General features: G+C 45.4%; 2 protein-coding genes across 1 annotated transcript in view; both read right to left on the bottom strand.

The window, feature by feature from the left end:
• Erich1 (glutamate-rich 1) overlaps positions 1-22,843 on the bottom strand; it is a gene marked incomplete at its 5' end in the record, with an annotated part of 52,793,804 nt that overhangs the window by 31,189,570 nt on the left and 21,581,391 nt on the right.
• Wwc2 (WW and C2 domain containing 2) overlaps positions 1-22,843 on the bottom strand; it is a 164,197-nt gene that overhangs the window by 48,870 nt on the left and 92,484 nt on the right. Inside the window, 5 exon segments of the mRNA NM_001109111.1 lie at positions 2,601-2,674; positions 3,869-4,015; positions 7,300-7,429; positions 11,503-11,582; positions 21,963-22,039. Coding sequence (NP_001102581.1) covers positions 2,601-2,674; positions 3,869-4,015; positions 7,300-7,429; positions 11,503-11,582; positions 21,963-22,039 — 508 coding nt within the window.

Genomic DNA, 22,843 nt, shown 5'->3' with positions numbered 1-22,843 from the left:
AGCCTCCTGAGTCACAGCTCTGCCAACCCCCAGCTTTCTTGTGTCTGAGTCCAGCCGTAGATGGTCGAGTTTACAGAACTACCAACTCCGCCCAAACGCTGAGCTCTGGGATTGAGCGCCTTGCCCTGCTGCACTGTGAAGGCCATCAGGACTTCACACAAGACGAACGCTTTTGGCCAGAAGGTGCAAGACCCAGATGACCAATGGTCACAGCTGGCACTGACACAGACATCCGTGTCTTCCATAAACCACGGATAGCTGCCTGGGCTACTAGGCAGCATATGCCACGAAGAACAGAAAGGGGATTTGTTCTCCCTATTTTGGAGAAACTATACAGAAGAGACAGAACTATTATGAAGAACAACACCGGAAACAAAGCTGACAAGTAGGGCTGCACCCGTGAGCCATGAGTCTCTTACTGCGGTTTTATAGGACAACAAACGCCATCTTGGATGGTACACATGCAGCGTCTGCTTCTCTGTCCTCCCACTGTCTGTGCTTACAATAGATATAACATCAGCTATTCTTCAGTTCTAACCATGAAACCATAAACAACTGTCTCAATGCACTGCAAAATTAATCATCAAATTGCTAAATAAGCATGATATTATTAGCTTCACTGAGCACATGAAAGGAAAGCTGCAGCAGAAAACGGGTTCAGGGAGAACAAGTCACCTCCCCCCTTGTTAAGAATCGAGGAGGGAAATGCATTTCCTACATATGCAAATCCCTCGTGGGTCGGCACCCCCAGGAACCCTAAAAGCAATTCCAAATGACACCAGTGCAGCCACGTGGTGGAGAAGTAATAAGCTAAATGCTGATGTCATCAAAGCAGCCATTAGAGCTGGGAGCAAGAACACAGTAAGTAGAGAGAAGCAAGGTGTCTGTTACTCAAGGGCCCGTGAGTAGGCAGACACTGGGCTTTATTTTGAAAGTGCCCATATATCCGTCGGGGAGGGTGAGGAGCGACTTCCGGGAACGGGAACGAGGAAGGGAAATGTTACCTAAGTTCTGGAGGGAACCGAGTGTTACAGCCAGTTACTCTACAGGTCACTCAAGGTGACTGAAAGGCAACAAGGTCAAGTCCATGAGAGGCCACGGTGCAAGGCCTGGTGTACTTTAACTCTGGGTTGTGGCCACTGGCCTTCAGAAACCCAGCATACATCTTGGGCTTTGTTCACGGCCCAGCCGAGGAATGCACATGTTGGCGGGTAGGACTGCTCACAGCCAGAGCCCTTGACCGTGCCACCCAGTGCAGGAGATGTCATGTCACCAGCCCTCCACACCAAAGATCAGCCCTCAAAACCTACTGAAGGCAAACCCCCAGTTCCATTCCTGGAAAGGAGATAACATAATATAAAAACGTTCCTACCCTCAAGACATTAAAAATCTGTCAGGGGAAGTTTAAGGACATTAAACTTCACTGAGTTAAATGCTGCTCAGAATGACCAAGGGACTTGTTCCAAGGTCATGTGGTTAATCATTTGTGGAATGAAGCCTGGGTTTCTGTTCAGTAAATTGAAGAGCCAAGTACTGTTTGAAACACTGGCTGACACAGAGGCAAATATTGTAGTAATATCCATTTCACTCTTCAAGAGCCAGATAACCTCTATGACCTACGGTCAATTAGTTTATACGTCCATGTCTCTAGGAACAGTGGACGCATCTGAACGGGAGATGGTCCTCCTGATGGGAGGAGACACAGCACTTTGAGAGGAAGAACAAGATAAAGCCCTTGCTCTCCTGTGTGGTGATGACGTAGCAGCTCCTAATGTCTCCCACATGATGAATCGATGTTTGCTCGTAGAAGAATAATAAATCAATGTTATCAGAATGCCCTCCCCCTCAGAACCAAGTGGGGGTGTGCTATGGTTAGGAACCGATCTGAGTATCACCTGCTTATATCAGGGCAGTGTGACTCCCTAGCAGAGTCAGGGAATTAACAAGACAGGAGCACGAGGGTGTGTGGGAGCTGCTGAGAGTCCTTCCTCTTTCCCTGGCCTGTTGAGGAATCAGAGAAGCAGCACCCTCCTTCCAGGAAGCAGTAGGGAGCCTTCGTTGGGGACAAAGCTCCTCAGAGATAAGTCTCCAGTAGAGGCACAGGGCCAGGCTGCTGCAGGGAGTTTCATCTGAGGAACCAATCATCTTCCTTTAAATTGGAAATATACAATTTCAAAACTTTTCTCTCAGAAGGGAGTGGAAACATTTAACCCCACATTTCTACTTAAATACTCCGTATTCAAGCTGGGCATAGTGGTGCATGCCTTTAATCCCAGCGCTTGGGAGACAGCTCTGAGTTCGAGGCCAGCCTGGGCTACAGAGCAAGTTCCAGGGCAGTCAGGGCTACACAGAGAAACCCTGTATTAAAAACCCAATACATAAGTAAAAATAAAATAAAATTCTCCATAATTTCCAGCTTTGCAGGGAGGGAAGAGGGAGCTGGAAGCACCTTCACAGGTTAAAGCACCAAGGGCAGGTTGGTGAGAAGGGGAGGGAGTGACCATGTGTCTATCACATGTCACCACAGCAGCAGAACTTAATCCTGGAAAACAGACAGCCTCTGAGCCCAGGACCATAGGGGGGCGGCTCCAGGACCTTACCTTCTTTTGGCTTCTTCATACTGGAGACTCAGTCTGACCTTCTCAGCTAAATTTGATCTGCTTCGCACCCCAATCTAGTAAAAACAGAAGGAAAAAAGTCAATTAACTGTGCTAATGAATGAACTGAACTGCTTTTGTTTTTAAGAGACACCAGTAATTGAAAAGCTCAAGAAAATGGCTGTGAAACAGGGAAGCCCAGTTAAAAGGCACTTACTCAGGAGGGGGAGGGTTTCTTCAACTCAGGCTCATCTGTTTTGTGAAGACTTTAGCATCACTTTCCCCACAGATTAAATTCAAGACAAAAATATCAGGTAAATGTGTCTGGTATCTGAGAGTTTATGAAGGGTATATAAGTCAATGAAATTGATGAAATAGAACTGATTTCTTTACCAAATTTTCCATTATTTAACTCATAACTAAACAAAATGTAAACTAAAGAATGTCAGGAACTAACGTTCACACGGAAAGTCCTCCAGTCAGCGGCCGCCTGCTCCCTTTCTCACATGCACACATCTAAAAGCCGTAAACGCAGCTGGGAACCAAACTAGAGTAAATGCTTAGAAATGGATTTTCACGAGGGAGGGCGATATGATTATCTAGATCATAGTAAATATTTTCAAACCTCTGCTATAATTCACAAATACTTGATCAACATCAAATTTATAAAAATAATTTCTCTAAAAAAACACCCAACCCACCATGCATAGGGCTGTGTGTGCGTGCGTGCGTGTGTATGGGTGTGTGTCCTGTGTGCAGGTGTGTGTGCGCGCGCCCTGTGTGCGGGTATCTACACAGGCCAATCTGGGTGTCAGATCCCTGGGCTGGAGGTAGTTGTAAGCTTCCTGATGTGGGTGCTGGGAGCCTCAGGCAGAACACAATGGCTCTTAAAAGCTGAGCCTCTCTCCAGCACCCTGTTGCTAGCTTTAAAATGTCCTCCTTATTCCCCTGATTTTCCTGTGAATTGACTCCAATTCACACCCCGTAAACTGAGTCAGCAAGAAGTTAAGTGTGGACGTATTTCTACTTTTCTGTGGCATCTATCTGTAAATGCCGCTCCAACTATTGTGTGCACTTGGCACTTTCACAGGCGAAGATGAGGCTGTGACTTGCTCCTGTCCACTGGAGCCCCATCCTGTCACTACTAACCCCGACCCTCAAGCCCGACACCACCTACCCCATTCCCCACACCCACCCTCCCACCATCTCCCACCCTTGTCCTCGGGGCATCAAGGACAGCATGGGGCAGCCAATGCCCTCTGATCACTTACATCTCCAGAAATGCTTGTCTGTGACCCAGCATCAAGGGTCTGTCTGGACAGAGAGAGGTGAGAATTCACAGGACTACATCTCAGATCCGGCTCGGAACTGCCCATGTTCTGATCCAAATGAAATCGCTCCTGCAGTTTAGCCAGACTCTGTCAAAAAGCACACAGCACCTCCTAAGTAGAAAGGCAGCAGGCAGCTCATCTCCAGTGTCACTAAACGGAGGGAACCGCCCTGAGGAAGACAATGACTTTATATTTTGCACAAGCACAGGATTTTGGAAGTGTGTGAAGCAGATTCAGAAGATGGCCTCCCTTCTGCGGATACAGAAACTAGCTTTGCTTTATTTACTATCTATGTAGTGTGTGTGTGCACAGTGTAGTGTGTCTGTCTCGGGTGCCCCAGTGCCCATGGAGGCCGGAAGTGGCTGCTGATTGGGAAGTGGAGTTACAGGCACGTGTGAATGGCCTGAGACGGTGCTGGGGGGTGCTGGGATGGACACACACAGCTCCTCTACAGGAGCAGCAAGAGCTCAGCCGCATGGCTCTCTAGCCTTGGCCTCAAATGTAACACAGTGTGTTCAATTCTTATTATTGAACACGTCTTAAGTGGCCCCTCTTTCAGTAGGGATCTTCTATGGTCTGAATGTTCGTGTGCATTCCCACATTCTCAGTGTGATGGTGCTCAGACGTGGCAGACAGTAGCAGACGAGGGGCCAGCACAATATTAACACAGCTCTGAAAAGACCACCGTTTCTCCCCAAAAGAGCTCGTTGGTATAGAAAGCACAGGGTTCAATGGCTCTGGCTCCTGTCTTGACATCAATCTCTTCAAGGTACAATCCTGTCATTGTGCAACCAGTCACATGAAGACTTTACAAAAGTCTGAAAAGAAAATAATAGGGCCACACATTCTTGGGCTTTTCAGCCTCTGATTCTGTAAGCGAAACAAGTCTTTTCTTTATAAAGTAGCTAGCTTCAGGTGTTTTGCTATAATAACAGAGAACAGACTAATACAGAACTACTCACGTAACATTATAGAAATTATGGTGCCATTCAATATTTATAATGTGATCTCTCATTTTAGATATACAGTAAGACATCTTCCCATTTAGAAAGGGCTACATTTATACTACTTTATATCTAGACAAGACTCAAGAGATGACTCAGTTTACATTAAGATTACAGAATACAGAACTAAGCCCAGAAGTTGTTAAATAGTAGCCTGGCCCCATCTGTGTCCATCTATGTGCCAACTGCATTGCCCAGGCTGAGGAGGTGACTGATAGCTGATAGCAAGATGTGTGACCCAAGTGTATGTGCCCTTGATGGCTGTCCAGGCTGAGCACCCCGGGTTAACTCTAGAGGGAGGTACAAGTCAACATACTAAAAGGAAAATCTAATGCAATCTGCTGTTTTAAAAGTCCTATATTAGCACTAAGTTTAAGAACAGAAACTAAAAACCCATTACTGTTAATAAGGCGATGGATATTTAACCTGATGGTTAGGATTTCCACACTAGGAGAACAGCTGTAAGAGGTCTGTAGATCTGACATGCACATTTGCGGTCTCAGGCACAGGAGGATGGGAGGTCCTAGTTCGCTTGGCTACAGAAGGACATAATGTTGAATGAAGGAAGGAAGGAAGAGCGGGAGGGAGGGCGGGAGGGAGGGAAGGAGGGAGGGGAATACCTGAGATCCGATATTTAAATTTCTCCTTTCACAAGAACAAGCATACATGCATATGTGCATGTGGTAAAACTTGCAGAGACACCTCAAGTTACCCATTACAGAAAAGAACAAAGAAATATTTCAGCGAATGTGGGCAACTCTCTTGTTTCTCTTTGAATGCAAATGATCAGTAATTTTTGTCTTAACTGTGATGATGACATAGTTAATCAATTTGGTAGCTTGTGACTGATATGTTTAAAAGGAATAGAGGACACTGGACATAACTCGGAGCTTATCACCAATCTGCAGAGGAAGACTATTACTGTGGAACTGGTTGAATGGCTATGTGTTGATCTTTAGCTGTACATAATTGTGATACTGGATTTCTGTGTAAAATATTTGCTACTGTGCTCAAATAGGTTTAAAAGTGATAGCCAATATCTGATCTCCCTCCTATGCTATTTTTGATCTCAGCAACTGCTAATTAATTATTATATGTACTTTAGTAGCCAAAAGAACTCAACTGGAGCTGCAGACAAGACCAGAGCACTCAGAAGAAACGAGTGCAGTCCTAATTTGATCTACTACGGGCTCCAGTGTGACTGTGTCCAGGTTTCAATGACAGAAACTCCTGTGTGCGTTTCAGAAATTACCAATCTAGTCAGCAGGACAACTGTGGGCAACAAGGAAACGTTGAGTAACATTCTGCATGTGCTACATGTGTGTTTAAGGCGGGTACAGATAGATCTGTTTATAAAACACCACATACCAAGGCTAGCTGGGCTTACACCCCCATGTTACTGCTTCCGGGCTCTGTGATTTGAGTAACTTACTAGATTTGCTATGCTATAGTTCCTGAACTCTAAGCAGGGCCATGCCACGTGGATTAGGGGCCCCATGCATGAGGAAGGCCCTCAGGGAGGCCCTGGCACTAGCCACACTCCCAAGGATCTGTCTTTGCCACCACTGCCTTTTCCATCAGATCACTTCTTGCAAGTTATTTTGAAATTCTAAAACTGAAAAGCCACATGGATATAAGAGTATTTTTCTTATGCAGCAAACAACTGGACACTAGCACGCAGAAGCTGGACATTTAAATGGAAAGGTTTTGTTATGAACGCGGGAATCATTGCTGGCTCGACCGCTACTCAAAGGCACAGACTAAAGCACGATGAACTCTCAATTTCCTCATGGTCTTCACAATACCGGGGGACTGGAAAGGGAGAGTGAGGTTGTTAAGACACAGCCGTGGCTCTGACAGGCACAGACGCTGGAAAGCTCACCACCCTGCTGCTGCATTGCTCTGCACGAGGATGATCTAAGGAGTAAGACCTGCAGGCGGAAGCCGTGCAGTGAGGACGAGGAATCAACTGGCACCTTTCCTGGGGTGACCTTCCCTGGCTGGGCCAACATCCCCCTCCCCAGGAGACATACCCATTACCTATTGATGATGGCAATACACTCTCATGTACCCTGGCTGGGGCCACTGTTAGAGGAACCCTGATAGTCTAGATCACACAAGAAGTTTCTAATGCACTCAGTGGGGGGAGGTGCTAAGAAACTAAGCTCTCCATCCAGGCTCCACCTCCTCATGCTCTACTCAGTCAGAAAGGACACCAGAACCCTGCCTTCACAAAGGACACCAGAAGCTGGGAACCAGCTCATTGCCCGTGCTCCCCAGCGCCTCTAACAGTCCAGTGGGCATGATCAGCCTGAGTGGGGAGCTTCTCAGACCCCAGCAGACAGACACAGGTGCCCCATGACATACCTGCATCAGATCTTGCTTTTCCTTTTCTCCTGAGCTGATTGCTTTTCTGATAGATTTCAGTTCCGTCAGGATGGCTTTGGCTTCACTAAGTTCATATCCACTCTGACCTCCAGACATCTTTTCATCAATTCTGTGAAGAGAGGAGGAGACAAGGGAAAAGAAATAAACACGACAAGTGCAGAAGAGCCGCTAGTTTTGGGGTGCCCTACTTAGCAAATGACATGGCATAATTGCTCTCACATAACCCCACACAGACTGAGTGTTCTCCCTTGCCCTTGGGCTCGACTTTTCCATCCACTATACATTTTGGGCTGCTCCTGAGCTGGCTGAGCCGACTCCTTACCACAGGCACAGGGAAAACACTCTAGCGACAGAAGCGCCACAGCTGTTGACAGGGGAGCACAGGCAGCCCTGGGCGCCTCCAGCAAGCACTCAGCGAATGCTTGTTTGGACTGCTGAATCTCAGTATTTGGATTATGTGGTCTCTCGTTTCTGTCAGATATAGGGAAAGTATTTACTAAAGCCATGAGCTGAGATGGAGTGTCTTGCCTTGCTGAATGAGGAAAGACAGGTGAGAGCAGATGGTCTGCTGTGCCAGTGTGCACTGAGCCAAAGGCTCGGCAGTGAGTTGCTCTGTCCCATGTCCCCTTGGATGTCCTTATTACACATCATTATTATTGCTGGCTGGAGGATTTGAAGAATTGTTTATTCTGAAGGGCTCAACCACTCTGTCTACATCTTTTAAAGAACGTGTTGGCTGTTCTGCATTCTGTTCTCTCCAGTTATGATCCTGCCCAGGGTTCCCTATGGACAGTGCCTCTGCTCCACCAGCCTTCAGCTCCACTCAGCCTCTCAGACCTGCTGCAGGGCTTAGCAACAGACCCTCCAGAGAAATGGCAGGCACTAATTCAGAAGAAATGGACTCTGAGCTCATCTGGTTTAAGCCACTTAATAATTGATATGCACTTGCAATATGAAAGGTGAAATCTGAATAAAACACAATGCCATATTAATCACTTTGCCAAACAAAGTTAACCCAATCAAGTACAGTCTGTAGATAACGCATTTCCCAGAGTACTAATTTAGTAAATATTTTATGCTACTGAACAAGCAATTAAGCCTTTAAAAGCCTAACAAAATAAACTTGATTATAAGGTCATTTGATAATGAAGTAAAGACAATAAAATCACAGACTAACACACACACACACAGACACACAGACACACAGACACACACACACACACACACGCATGCAAGCACGCACGCACGCACATACTTGCAGTAGGAACAGGGCCTTGGAGATCCCATTGTTACTTTTCCCAAATGAAGAACTAAGGCCAGAAAGCTTCTGCAAATCTGCCCACTGAACTCTTAGGCCACACAGAACAGCTAATTGAATGACTGTTCTAGAGCTGTGGACCATGGCTGAGGAATGTTATAAGGACAAATCTAGAATTCACTTATTGTGAAGGGACTTATCAAAACAATCTTAGGGTCCTCCAGGAATTGTACACACCAGTTTTGTCCAGGCAAAGGCTCACTGAGTAAAAGACATGCTATTTGTAAATGTTGTCTGGGCATTTACAAGCAAGGCACTCTAAAAGTTATAAGCAAGCAAACAGAAACTGGAGACAAACTGGGACTTTATGCAAACATTAACATGTGACAGAGCCATGTCCAAAGCCAGAGTGGTTTCCTCCTCCCTGTGAGACCCCTGAGTGCAAAGGTAAAGCCTGCCCTTAATTCGAAAATGCGGTCCGTCATTAATGCAGAAAGCAGTTAGGGTTGACTATAAGCTTTCATTTCTGAGTTTTGCACGTTGACGGCGATTTTTCGGTTGTCGGAGCCCTCCCTCTACCCCATCCTCTGTGTACCTCATCTCTAATGGCTTTCCCTTCCTCTCCAGGTCTTACTTCCCCTTCCTCCCTCTCTTGACCTGACTATAACGACATGGACATGGTTCGATGCCTTACTAATTTTTCGGTGGCTGTAGTTACAGAGCCATAGGCCTAGCCACCCTCTGCTTTTAAAATGAAGCAGCGTGGTTTTAGTTTTCTGCCTCTCGATGAGGAGGAGCTTTTTTTTTTAAACTTTAAATGGTTCACTCTACGTCTGAGAGAGATTTTCACTTGCATTTTAGAAAATGTGCCTTAGAGCCAGATCTTCCTGGGATCACGTGTGCTTTTGATTGGCTAAGTTGCTATCGTATCCACTTGGGGAGGGGGCACCGGGTGACCCTGGCATCCACCTAGGCACAAGCCACACTACTGCTTAAACCACAGTCAGATCTGAGGGCATAAACTAAAAAACATAGACAGAAAGATATTTTTCATTCAGCATAGAACTGTTGTACCAAGTAAAACGAAATCTCAAGGATAAATCACATTATAATTCAAGGTGGAACAAATAAATAACGAAATCCCACTCTATGGTGAATGAAAACCATAGTTACAGAAACCTGCACTGGGATCCTACTCAATTCTGCCTTTCACAGTCACGTAAGTAAAAAGTAGGTGAGCAGGTAGGTAGTTAGGTAGTAGTAGGCAGGTAGGTAGAAAGGTAGGTATATAGACAGACAGACAGACTCTTTCATAGAATTAGCAGTGAGGATTGGATTTTTTAAGTCTGCTCTCTGGTTCCCCCAGTCCTCCCAGGGTTTAGCACAGTGACAACAGAAGAAGGAAAAAGCTTTGTCCTGTCTACGCCCATATCTAAGGTCTCCATCCTTAGATGGTGTATCTTTCTGTTCCTAATGCAGCCCAAGAAAGCCTGGATTTCTATACAAATGTCTATTGTTTTCTTATGGAATGTTTCTGACGAAGTCTTAAAGATGCCTTAGATTCCTATGAAAAGTGTTTGCAAGCACACTGCCTTGAAACAATTGAGTATTATTGTCACATCGACACAACAAACACAGCAAGCCTGCCTAACCTTTAACAATGGGTGGTGGCATGATAGAATTTCATGGGTCTGAAAATGTCTAACGTGTGGCTAAATATTTTGTGGCACTCTTTAAAGTGTATGTGATCTCCTGCCTACAACTCTGCTTATGCTGATACCCAGTACTAACACGTCTAGTTTGCTCTAGTCTGAAACCAGCTGAAAGAAGGCTCCAAGTCTAAACAGGAGACTTAGTGAGAAACTGCAGTAGGTGCCACTTGAGACTTGCTTAGTCTTGCGCTTGATTTGTGGAGCACTAGAATGGACACATCTAGAAGAGTGTCAGTGCTCTGACTGTAGGAAGCAAGAAGGCTGCATCACATGTCTGAGGCTACAACCATGTGTCTGACTGCAGGCCAAGAGGAGTGAGCAGGCTTCATAAGACGTAAGACACCATCCAGCACGCAGAACTATTGGCTCATGCAAACCGGTGATACTCAGAGCCTTAGTGCAGCAAGGCTTTGGATGGCACCAGATTTCCTTACAAGGCAGACTAGGATTTCATAGGCAAAAGGGACACAGCCGGGTACTTTCCAGAGAGGTAGATTCAGCGTTAGCCTGGCACTGCTAACACACTGCTGAGGAAGCTGCTGGGAAGGACGCAAACTTGACCAGGGAAAGCACTAGGAAGTCACCCTGCCCAGGCAGAGGACAGAAAAGCAGCCGAGTGTCTCAGAGGACACTTTTGGTGCTCTCTGTGGTCAAATGGCTATGAAAACCACAGGTTTCCTTTTGTCCATGAGGTATCTGTGAGAGAAAACAGGGGCTTCCATAGGCTTGGAAGCTGCCCCAGCAGCCCACCATCACAGCAGGCCTTTGCAGAGCTCAGCTGCCCTGACTCAGCCTGTCATGGATCAGGCTGGACAACACATGGTCTCTGGGACAGACAGAAAGGTGGACAGAATCCTGGGACAGCTCAGAACCCTCCCAGCACAGGCCGCCCAGTTCAGCCTTCAAGGCAGCCCTATACCACAATCGTGAGAAGGCCGGCACTGGTCCAGGATACAACGGTAAAATTTTCACTCTGGTTTTCTTTGGCTCATCTTCAATGATAGGAAGAAGTTCAGACCTTTTCAAAGTGTATAGATTTTTTTTTCCAAGTATTTTTTTTAAGTTGATTGCTTTGGGACTTACAGCAGAGAGCTTTAAGCCTTTTACTTTCTATGTTTCTTTGAGAAATGCCTTATGTAATTGGTATATCTATTTTTTTTATTAGGGAGCTTTGGTTTGCTGTAAAGTCAATTTTAGTATTTTAATACTCACTGTTGCAGCGTTTCAAAGCCTTGTTGCTTATAGAGAAGCTCCTGCTTCATTTGGGAGAGTTCTCTTTTCAGCTTTTTAACCTTGTGAGAGAAATCAGGGTGGCCGTTAATGTCTATGAATGAGACAGCACCTTATTTCAGCAGACACAGTTAGCAGACCAATCAACCCGTTACCGCAATCATTCTGTAGGGGTCCATGAGTTACATTTAAATGACCAGTGACGTGCACAGCTGCCACGGCTCACTGCCACTTACTCAGCAACACTGAAGAGCAGGACAGCACCCTGGTCTTTGCCAGTCAGGGTCACATGAGGATTCTATACCCTGGACTTCTCCCCTTCTTTTACTGGGTTCTGGGTGACCAGCCATGCCCTGGTTTCTCACACATGCGCACTGACACATGCCTCAGGGACCTTGCACAGGCTATCCCACTTTGCCTGAGGCTCTGCCCAAGCCTCCCAAAGTTGACTCCTCCCATGTGTCTGAGTAAGTTCACGGTCACCTTCTCAGATCTCTCCTACTCCCTGCTCTACTTTATGAACCCAGACTACGCTTCAACAGCTGCATGTGTGCTCTGTCTAGAGACAGTGAACTGCAGGAAACCACAGACATCCCAAACACCTGCAAGGGTTCTAAGCAAACCAAGTGATTAATGAATGCGTGTCACCACACTGATAGAAACACGTATCCTGTTATGTTTTTTGGCAACAATGATGTGGCAGTTTGACAGGTTAGAAATGCTGCACATGCCTGGTGTTCAGTCGCAATCTAGTGAAGGCCTTCACATGAGCAGCAGGGACTGACTTCTACACACCAAGCAATGGCTTTAAGAAGTAAAATCTGTTGCACCATATTGTAATGTGTTTCTGAACTTTTTTATTTATTTACTCATTCTGAAGTATTTATTGACTCTGTCCTGTGACCAGGTCTGGGCCTGAGACATGGACAGACACCACCTTTTACTCATCCCACGCCAGGGTCCTTACTGAAGCACAGAAGAGTCGGTGGGTTCTGTACAAATAGTCACCCAGACAAACGAAGCTTTCCAAGCAGCAAGGAAAAGTGAGGTGTGTGAGGAGACACAGAGGGGTGTGGGGCTCAGGTTAGTGTGAGGGGTTGGACAGAGGCCGTCTGAGGAAATGGCATGAGGTGGGGGGAAAGGGGTGGGTGAGTGAGTGTGCTCTCACCCGGCAGAAGGGAAGGGGCTCAGGGTGAGGCAAGTGCCAGGTCATGAAGCCACTTGGTCCTCAGGAGTAAAGAATGCTTCTGTTGCTGGGTCACAAGCAGGGGAAGCCGGGGCTACAAAAGGTCAGAGATGTAGTCTTAAAGTCATGTTGAAGATTAATACCTTATGTTAAGAGTAATGAGAACTCTCCGTACGTGTGTGTGTGCGTGTGAGCGTGACACAAACTATCTGGAAAACGACTCTTAATCGAGAAAAGGCCCCCATTAGATGGCCGATAGGCAAGTCTGTGCTGTATTTTCTCGAGTGACGACATTGGCATGGGCAGTACAACCCTGGGAAGGTGTTCCTGAGTGGTACCGGAAAGAGGGTAGGATGAGGGCAGGGAGTGGGCAGTCAGAAGTGTTCCTCTGAGGCCTCTGCTTCAGTTCCTGCTTCAGTTTCCGCCCTGACTTCCCTCAGTGATGGAGTGAGCCACAGAAGTAGAAGGTAAATAAATCTTTCCTTCCCCATTTTGGTTTGGTTATGTCTAGTGCTCCAACACTGCGTGCAAAGCACACTCATGCAGGAATCATGGAGGGATTTACAGCAAGCCCTGCTCTGTGATGACGGAGAATCACAGTGATGACCGCCCTGGTGGGCCAGTGGGACTGGAGTGCCTGCTTCCTGTGTGTGCCAGGATGAGGGCAACTGCTCCAGAGAGCAGAGCTCGGGCGAGGCATTAGCTCATAGGACTCAGTGAGAGAGTCCGTGTGCTTGGGGAGGCAGGGGTGGGCATGGAGAGGTCTTTCAAGTACCTGGCTTGGTATCCCCGAGGAGGAAACTTCCTTCCCAAAGAGCAGGCTCAATCTAGGAGATGCTGTGGTCGAGTGGAACATGAGGACTTGACGTTCAAGCAGGGTTAGATTAGAGAAAGAAAGCAGACTTGGAGACATGCACGATACAAATATGAGAATATATGAGCTCACCTCAACAGTAAACACCTCAAATACCTTCATTATCCAGGAACCCCAGAGAAGAGACAAGAGAAACAGAAAGAGTTGAGGGCAGAGTGGAGCGGGCGTCATGAGTGTGTGAGAGAGGTCAGAAGAGAAGGCCAGCACTGTGTGAGTCATGTCTTTCTGTGTAAAGCACAGCATTTGGATTAAAGTAGATTAAAGTTCAGTAACTTGCACCTTAGAGTTCAATCTGTCGTTTCATTTGTGCCCACTTATATTTTGTCATGGCAAATAATACAAGTAATTACATTTCTAGAAGTAAGCTCAGTGCTATTAGAAGAAAGATGGCTGGGGGGCCTGACGGAGGCGGAGATGGACACTGTGCAATGGAAGCAGTGGTGAAGAGCAGAGACTGACAGACATCCTCAGATCCTGGGGCAGACATCAGCCATTCACATGCCAATGGAGCCATGAGTAATCAACCGCTCATTCCCCGGGTACAGGAATCCAAAGCTTGTGTCTATGTTTTGTTAAAAAGACAATAACCCTTCTATTTAAAACAAAACAAAGCAAAATACATCAAGAAGTCAATAGCAACTCAAAGAGATGGGTTGAGACCCGTCTTTACTTTTGAAAAGAGCGGTGGTAGAATCTTATTGGGCCCATGTAGAGCTGCTGAATTAAGCCAACTAGTGTCACACACTGACAGAAAGTGGCGCCCTAAGTAGGAGTCACTGAGGATAGAATGACAGGTCAATTTAAATGTCTCAGATTCTCGGTGTCTCAGAGATACTAGCAAGCTTCACATATGCTAGTGACCAAGAGGTGAAGACAGCAAACGGCCACCGACAAACACACAGAGGAAATATGGTGTGTCCCTACAATGACAGCATTCAGGTCCACAAAAAATCAGAAGATGCTGAAGTATGTCAACACGGATAGGCCCTGAGGACACCACAGTAGATAAAGAAGCCACTCACAGAAGAATAAACAGTGCACGATTCTACTTGTACAAGCTATGTAAGTAGACCCACAGGAGGGAGAATGGCGTCCAGGGAAGGAAGGGCATGGACAGCGCTGTTCAGTGGGCAATAAGCTTTCATTCATACAAGGTAACACGTTCCACTGTGCAACAGGGCCCCTATGGTTAGCGATTCAGCACTGTACACTCAACATGTGTTAGAGCTCATGTTAAAGGTCTCTATCACACACAATAAAAGCTAAAAATTGAAAAATCTAAATTTAATCCTGAGCACCCTGACCTCTGACTTGTATCGTGTATGGAGCAATGACATAGGAGGCTAACCTGAGCTGCCTCAGCTTCACGTTATTCAATTTACCTAACACTGGCTAAGCACAATGCCTCCTAGCTTACAGAGTCTGGTACATTACCTGAATGGCTCTTACTTCCCAAGTATTGATTTTAAAGTCAAATGGATTTTGTTTCTTAATTGTGAAACAATTCACTCCCATTATATTGACTAACGAGAATGGACCTGGGTTCCAGGCAGACACTCTAATTGTCCTTCAGTTTTGTGCCTCTCCTTTCCTCACCAGCTATGGGAGAGCGTGTTACTGTTGTGCTCCACTCCAAGCCACCCAGCCGGAGGGTCAGGCCAGTGCTGGTCTGCATGCTGAGCGCACGCTGGAGCACACGCTGGAGCGCACACTCTCCACAGAGGCAGTAACGGATAGTTCTTCTATTCTGGTCATCATGCCAACCACTCCCATCTTCAGTTCTCCCAATTATGTGTGATGGCGACATCTAATGCTTATAATGTATGTGAGGAGTGTGGACCTGCAGAGAAAACAGTGGGGAGCCTAACAGAGAGCAGGGTGGGACCCAGGAGAAGTTTTAGAGCTACAGTTAGAGTTATAGCAAACTGGGACTACGTGAAACCTGTGGCCTTTTCTTCTGACTTAGAAGTGTCCATATTCCTTGGTCAGACTTGACGACATGCACAGCCCCCAGCGCAGAGTTGGCAGAGAAGAAGCTTCCCAGTTTTTTATCCATCAGTTTCCTCCGAATCAAATGCACAACCCAGAGTGCGAAGTCAGAGGCAAGAAATTCACGACCTTTGCACATTTCCTGCTTTCTCTACTGACTAACTTAACATAACTGACATTTTAAATTGACTTCCAAGTTATTTCTGAAAACTAGAAGATGCCGTGATCTAGTGTTTATGGCTGGAACCCACAGCTGTTCCTCCCACTTGGCACAGTCCTGGAGCACCATTTTAATTTAAAAGCAGGAGACTGAAGAGGATGATGAGAAGGAGAGGTAAATCCGAAACCCGGAGGCCTCTGAAAGATCAGCAGGAGACAGGCAGGTTTCCCAGTCTTGCCCCTGAGGTGAACCCAACAGCATTAAAGCTATAATGAGCAAAGTGGTATTTTACTAATGAGCACCCTCCCTTTCACGGTCACTCCACTGTCTCACAGGAAGCTTCTCTATAAGACAAGAAAGGGCAACTGTTGCCCTGCTGCTCCTGGAAATCTCTCGACTTCTACTCCTACTCCGCTCCCAATCTGCACCATCTCATCAACTCCAGATAACAAGAGGACCAAGAACACCGTTTTTAAACTTTAAAAACACAGAGGAAAACAGAACCCCAGAAGCTGCTAGAACCATTTATGATGACTAATTAAAGGATTTTTTGCCTTATGAAATAAGATGGTTAAAAAAAATTGATACTCCAATAAAAATTTTTATAGAGCCTATGTGAAAAAAATCCTAAGAACATCTAGGAAATTTGTTGTCTGAAAATAAAAACAATATAGAGCTATGTAAACGTTCTTTACAAACACGTAAAAACAAACCAGCAAGTTATCACATGGCCCAACAATAACAAGCAATTATCTAGAGAAATGGAAACGTATCCTCTCAAACATGTGTACATGCATGTCCACAGCCTCACAGATGCAGTCACCTACCGTCTGACGGAAGGAAACATACAGTCTGTTCCTCCATACTAGAAAGGGCTGCTGCATCCCTGTGTGCTGCCACACAGAAGGGGCCTTTGAAACATCAGTGCAACCAAGAAGCCGACCAAAGGAGGCCGGGTGTTACAGCTGACCGTCTCAGTCAGTGCACTACTGCTGTGAGGAGACACCATGACCACGGCGACTCTTACTAAAGAAACCTTGAAAGTGGGACCTTGCTAACAGTTTCAGAGGTTTCTCCATTGTAGTCAGGGCAGGAAGCATGGTGGCATGAAGGCAGCATGTAGATTAGAGCAGCAGAGAAAGAACTAGGCTCAGCATGGGCTTTTGAAACCTCAAAGGCCATTAACCCACCATGACACACTGCCTCCAACAAGGCCACACCTCCTAATCCTTCTCAAATAGTGCCACTCCACTCCTGAATGACTAATATATGATCCTATGGGGGGCCAATCTGATTTAAGCCACCATATTGACATTTGTGTGATACAGTCACAACACACAAATCTAGGGATGCAGAAAAAATGGTGGCTACAGTCTGCCATTTGAGTGGCTGGAGAAGAGAGCTGTGTGGAATGAGGAGACACTGTTAATGGGGACAGGTTTGTTTTTAGAGGTTCAAGTGCTCTACAATTAGATTCTAGTAATAAGGGGCTCTACATAGTCTGAAACCCACCATCTGTCCATTTGATGGCTGCAAAATTTTTAATCTGTGTTATTTTAAATGAATAAAATGTTACTTAAGAAAGCCATTAAATTAAAAAATATAACAAGAAAAATTTTAAAAATGGAATATATAAATAATTGATTACTTTCCAACAGGAGAAGACTGAAAACCATAGTTTCACTACAAACTGATTAAGTAGCCAAAAATACTTGGACAAACTCTCATTTCAAATTAAATCCCAAGATCCTCACAGTGTTCTGCAGGGCTTGTGTGCTGTCTTTACTTCTCTGCTGACTCATAAGCCAGCTCTTCTCCGCACTTATTCCCAGTGATACCTGCATAGGCGACATCTGATACTGTACTGTACCCAGAACACCTTGCACTTTCCAACATCAGAACCTTACGCTAGCTCCTCCCACCAGACTAGCTTCCTCACTACCCTTGCAAATCTGGTAAATGTCACCTTCTGAGTGGCACCCACCCTGAATACCTGGCTGGAACCTGAGACCAAGTCTTCTTTGTTACTCATACTCTATTCAGTAGGGCTACTCGGTTTGAACACTTAAGACAGAGTAAAGACGGCTGTTAGGAGGTAAGAGTGCTTCCTGTACACGTCTGACAATTCCTGGAACCCACACACAAGTGAGAGTGAGTGGGCTCCACAAGGTGTCCTCTGACACGCACGCACGCACGCACGCACGCACGCACGCACGCACGCACGCACGCACGCACGCACGCACGCACAGTTTTAAAGACACGAGTAGAAGCTCCACCTTGTCTACTGGAGAGGTTCTTCCCATTGCTATGTTACATTTTAAATCATATTCGGATTGTATTCCTAGGAAGAAGCCCAAGTTGGTCATAATACAGTATTTTTAAATGTGGCTGTGATTACTTTAGGATTTTGGCATCTAGGCTTATATTCCTGACATATACAGTTTTAGAATTCTCATCCAATCCACATATACAAGTCGCTGTTAAACTTGAACTTGTTTAATCTTGTTTCTCAGAAATCCCAACGTTTGTATAATGCGGCTTGCTTTGTGTTGTTTGTTTGTTAGACTGAATCTCACTATATAGTTCTGGCCTGCACCTTGTTACGTACACCAAGCTGGCCTTCAACTCAGAGAGATTCACCAGCTTCTGATTCCTAAGATCATATGCCACTCCACCTAGTTTGAGTCAATTTTGATCAATAATTTAAAATTTTTTCATTTCATCTTAAATTTTAGATGTAATAAGTGTGAGTTTCTTATGATATTTGCTATTTTGGAAGTGACAGTTTCATGTCTTTTGTGCTTTTTTAAAAAAGATTTATTATGTATACAGTGTTTGGCCTGTATACCTGCAGGCCAGAAGAGGGCACCAGCTCTCACTATAGATGGTTGTGAGCCACCATGTGGTTGCTGGGAATTGAACTCAGGACCTCTGGAAGAGCAACCAGTACTCTTAACCTCTGGGCCATCTCTCCAGCCCTCTTTTGTGTTTTTTGATGTTTTTTCCCTTCTTTTTGATTCTTTCTCACTTTCGAGTCAGTCCTGACAGCCAGCTGTCCGTTCAGTGAAGGGTGCACAGCAGCAAGGACACAGAAGCAGCCTGGCCGTGCATCCGCAGAGGCCCGATGAAGATGCAGCACACGCACACAATGGGCTGTATTTGGTCACAAGGAGAAATGAAATGCACAGGAAAACTGGCAGATTTGGAATCAGTACTGAGGGAGCGCATGCTCGTGAAGACAGATACTACACGCTCTCTCTCCTATGCAGAACCTAGCACCTGTGAAGGTAGGGGACTATATGTCATGAAACTAGAAAGGGTACCAGGAGAGCAAAAACATCACAGATGACATGTAAGACCAGACAAAAGACTACTGGGAACCAAAACATATGCAATCTTTCCTATTAAAGAACATATTTTAATCTATGTGGGATGATAGATTGATCCTAGGGTTAGGTGGCAGAAGCAGGGGGATCTCTATGAAGTCAAGGCCAGCCTGGTCCATATAATGAGTTCTAGGCCAGCCAGTGCTACATGGTGAGACTCAGTTTCAAAAAAATGGTTTAAAAACAGGTTTACTTATCCTTTTATAATTTCAAACAAGCACACAATGTATTTCAAGCATATTCACTCCCTTGGCCCGATAGAGTGCCTTAATCTAAAATAATTCCCTTCAGTCTACTTGAAATTCTTTTTCCTGTTCTGCCTGGCTGTTTGTCCAGGCTTTATAGAACTATCTTTTCTTTTCTTTTCTTTTTTTTTTTTTTTCCGGAGCTGGGGACCGAACCCAGGGCCTTGTGTTTGCTAGGCCAGCGCTCTATTTATAGAGCTATCAAGGCTGACCATTTACAGTGGATGTCTCCGCCAGCCACACCGGCTGTTCAGACTACATTCTTTCCCAGAGACATCAACTCCATTGCTCCAAGCATGGAGGGAGGTGGGAGCCAGAGTGGAGAGGCCGAGACTCACGGTGAGAAGGGTGAGAATCCCCCACGACACAATGCCAGTGAAGGAATTCACGTGATCTGCTGTTTAGCCTGCCGTAAGCACCCGTAAAATTGGACTAAGAGGTCAAATCATCCGAGAAAAAGAGAAATAAAATATCACTAAGTCCAAGATATGATTGTTCTACCTTTTCAAGGACTGGCACTGATTTTTTGAGGGAAAAGAGGGTACAAATGTGTTTCTGGTAGAAATCCTTATATTTATTGCTAAGCTTAAGTTATGATCTTTTACACTGATACAGAATTTATTTGATACAAGATTAGATTTTTCTCTGCTATAAATTTCTTATTGATTTAAAATTAACATTGTTACTCTCCTCAGAAATGACTGAAAATAGTTAACAGACAACAGTCCAGATTACCTTATATAGATAGATGATTTTCAATAACGTCAGAAATCCACAAATTATGATGTCTATTGTTATTTATCTTTGTTGAGCATATCTGCTCCTAACAGTCCCCTTTGGTGGATTTAATGAAGAAATTAAGCATCGCCACCTCCAGGTGAGGTTATACCTTGTGGCTGGGCAGCCACTGGGCAGAAACTGCCTATTTCACCACAGACTAACACTGTCCACAACGGGACACATTGCAGAATAGTTGACTGATAATCTTTGCTGACCCAGAATTATCTATCAGCCCTTCCAGATTTCTGCATTTCAAAGGTCCGTCAGCTGATCCTGGGTCAGAAGGCTGAACACTTGTGCTCACATGCTGCTGACAGGCGACTGTGCTAGTGGAGATTTGTCTCTACAACCTGTCTCGGTTCTGGAAGCTGCGTTAGGCTTTCTATGTGTATAGATATTTGATCATTCTCAGATTTCTGATGGAGTAGAATTCAGCTGAAATAAATAATAAAAAAAAACTTCAGGTGTTTGAAAATGAAGCAAATACTATACTGACTTCCAGAGAGGGAGGAGAATATTTGGAAACACACGATAGCAAAAACCCAAAGTCTATGGGATGGAAGCACAAGTCATTAAGTATTAAGGGATTCAGAGCCTTGATGCAAATATTTGGAAACCCGAGTTACAACTCTTTGGCAATATCCATCGAAAAACAGGGCGTGGGTCTGTCTGTTCTAAGGTACTCGCTAGGCAAGCACTCGGTCAGCTAAGCTAGCCCTGCTAAACGATGGGCTCAGTGTGACAAGCCAATCTTACTCTTATCTCAGAAACATGTACACGTAGCTGGGCACATTAATCCCAGCACTCGGGAGGCAGAGGCAGAGACAGGTGGGTGGTCTCTGTGAGTTCAAGACCAGCCTGGTCTACATAGTGAGTACTGAGACAGCCAGGGCTGCACAAAGAAACCCTGTCTCCAAACCCCACCCCCCACCAAGAAAAAAAATGTATGGTATGTACAAAGAGGCCTAGTTATCAGTGAGCAGAACCCTGAATAAATGGTCACACATCGGGGTACAGCAGAGATCTGTGTCTCCCAAAGCAGCACTTATGTAACTGTAAACGTGGATGGGAATGTGGATGGATCTTGAAATAAATGCCGTGGAGCCACGTACGTGGAAGTGCTCCAGCTTCCCAAGTGCTAAGGAAGGCACTAGACCCTGCTAGCAAGGCGAGCGTGGCTCCAGAGAGAGTGGCTGTGAGGCTACGTGAGAGGATGCACACGGCATTTGGGTTATGATGGTAAGATGCCTCAAGACCCTGGAGCTTATTAAATATGAGAAATTTGCTCATGCACAGCCCTTATGATCCCTGACCAAGGATAAACCAGATTGGCATTTAGCAGCCTGATCAAAATAATTAGAGCAATGATCGGGAAATAATTCTTCCTGAGGAAGACAGACAGACAGACCAGGTAGTGGAGGTTGCAGGCACCTACTTTTTAAATACCAGGACATCTATCTGATGAAAGAACAAAGCAGCTTAGAAGACAGAGAGGGAAAGTGAATTATCAGGATGCAAGGTTTCCCTTGCAGTCAAAGAAAAGCCAACACCAGTCACAAAGGTAATCCTAGTCTAAGGCCATATTACTTGATGGTACCAGAACTCATTTGATCTCTGAAGCTAAGCAGGGTCAGGCCTGGTTAGAACTTGGATGGGAGACCAAAGTAATCCAAACTTCAAACAAAGGAGAAAGACTACCATCAGGGCAGAGTGAAGAGGTTCCTTCAGAGACAAAACTGGGAGAGGACCACACATGCTTCCTTCATGACTTGAAGCTTCTACACACTTGTCCAATCACGAACTACAGTAAAAGCCATCTTACCCTTAATCGTGTGGTGGAGATCTCAGCTTTTAAAATATCAGGATCATATTTAGTGCTAGATGAAGATCCTGAGAAGACTTTAAGAGAGAAAAAAATTACTTATAAATTGCAATAATCATAAGCTTACAATTAACTGGTTTTACAAGCAAGGCTTAGGGGCTGGACCTGGCATTTCAGCCATACCTGTAACACCAGTAAGATGGGAGGCTGAGGCAGAAAGATTGCAGCATCAAGTCCTTCTTGGGCTAAAGGCAAGGTTCAAGGGCAGCTTAAACAACTTAGTGAGATCCTGGCTTAAAATAAAAAGTGAGAGGCTTGGAGAAATAGCTCGTGGTCCAGCACATGCCCAGCACACGCAGCCCTTCCTGGTTCCTGCGACACAGAGGGCGGAGACTGATGATGTTCTTTTTTATGGATCTGGTTTTTTCTCTCTGAGGAGATAGGGTCTCATGCTTACTTCAAACCTACTTTATTTTTTGAAACAGGGTCTAACTATGTAGCCTAGGCTAGACTCAAAGCTGTAGTGGTTCTCCTGCCTCAGCCTTCCAAATGCAAGGATCACTGGTGTGGGCCACCAGGTCTGGCTCTTCAAGCCTTTGGCACACTAAGAACAAAGCAAAACAAAACCTCAGGATACAAAATACACTGCAAAGGACCTTGTCCTGGGTCCGTAAAGGACCCAACGCTTGCTTTGTAGCCTCTGAGCCCAACAGAGCTGCTCCTTTAAATAAGGTCTGCTCCAGATGACTGGCAGTTGACAGGAGGAGGCGGAAGGATGAGCCCAGTAGTCCCAGCTCCCTTGTAACAACAGTGAGCAGGAGTCCCCTTTAAATGACTCAAATTTGGGCTCAAAGAGTGTTTGCTGCGTTCAGAGGTTCGCA

The sequence above is a fragment of the Rattus norvegicus genome, chromosome 16 (assembly GCF_021556685.1).
Source record: "Rattus norvegicus strain SHRSP/BbbUtx chromosome 16, alternate assembly SHRSP_T2T, whole genome shotgun sequence".
Classification (NCBI taxonomy): Eukaryota; Metazoa; Chordata; class Mammalia; order Rodentia; family Muridae; genus Rattus; species Rattus norvegicus.
This window is presented reverse-complemented; position numbering and strand designations above follow the sequence as displayed.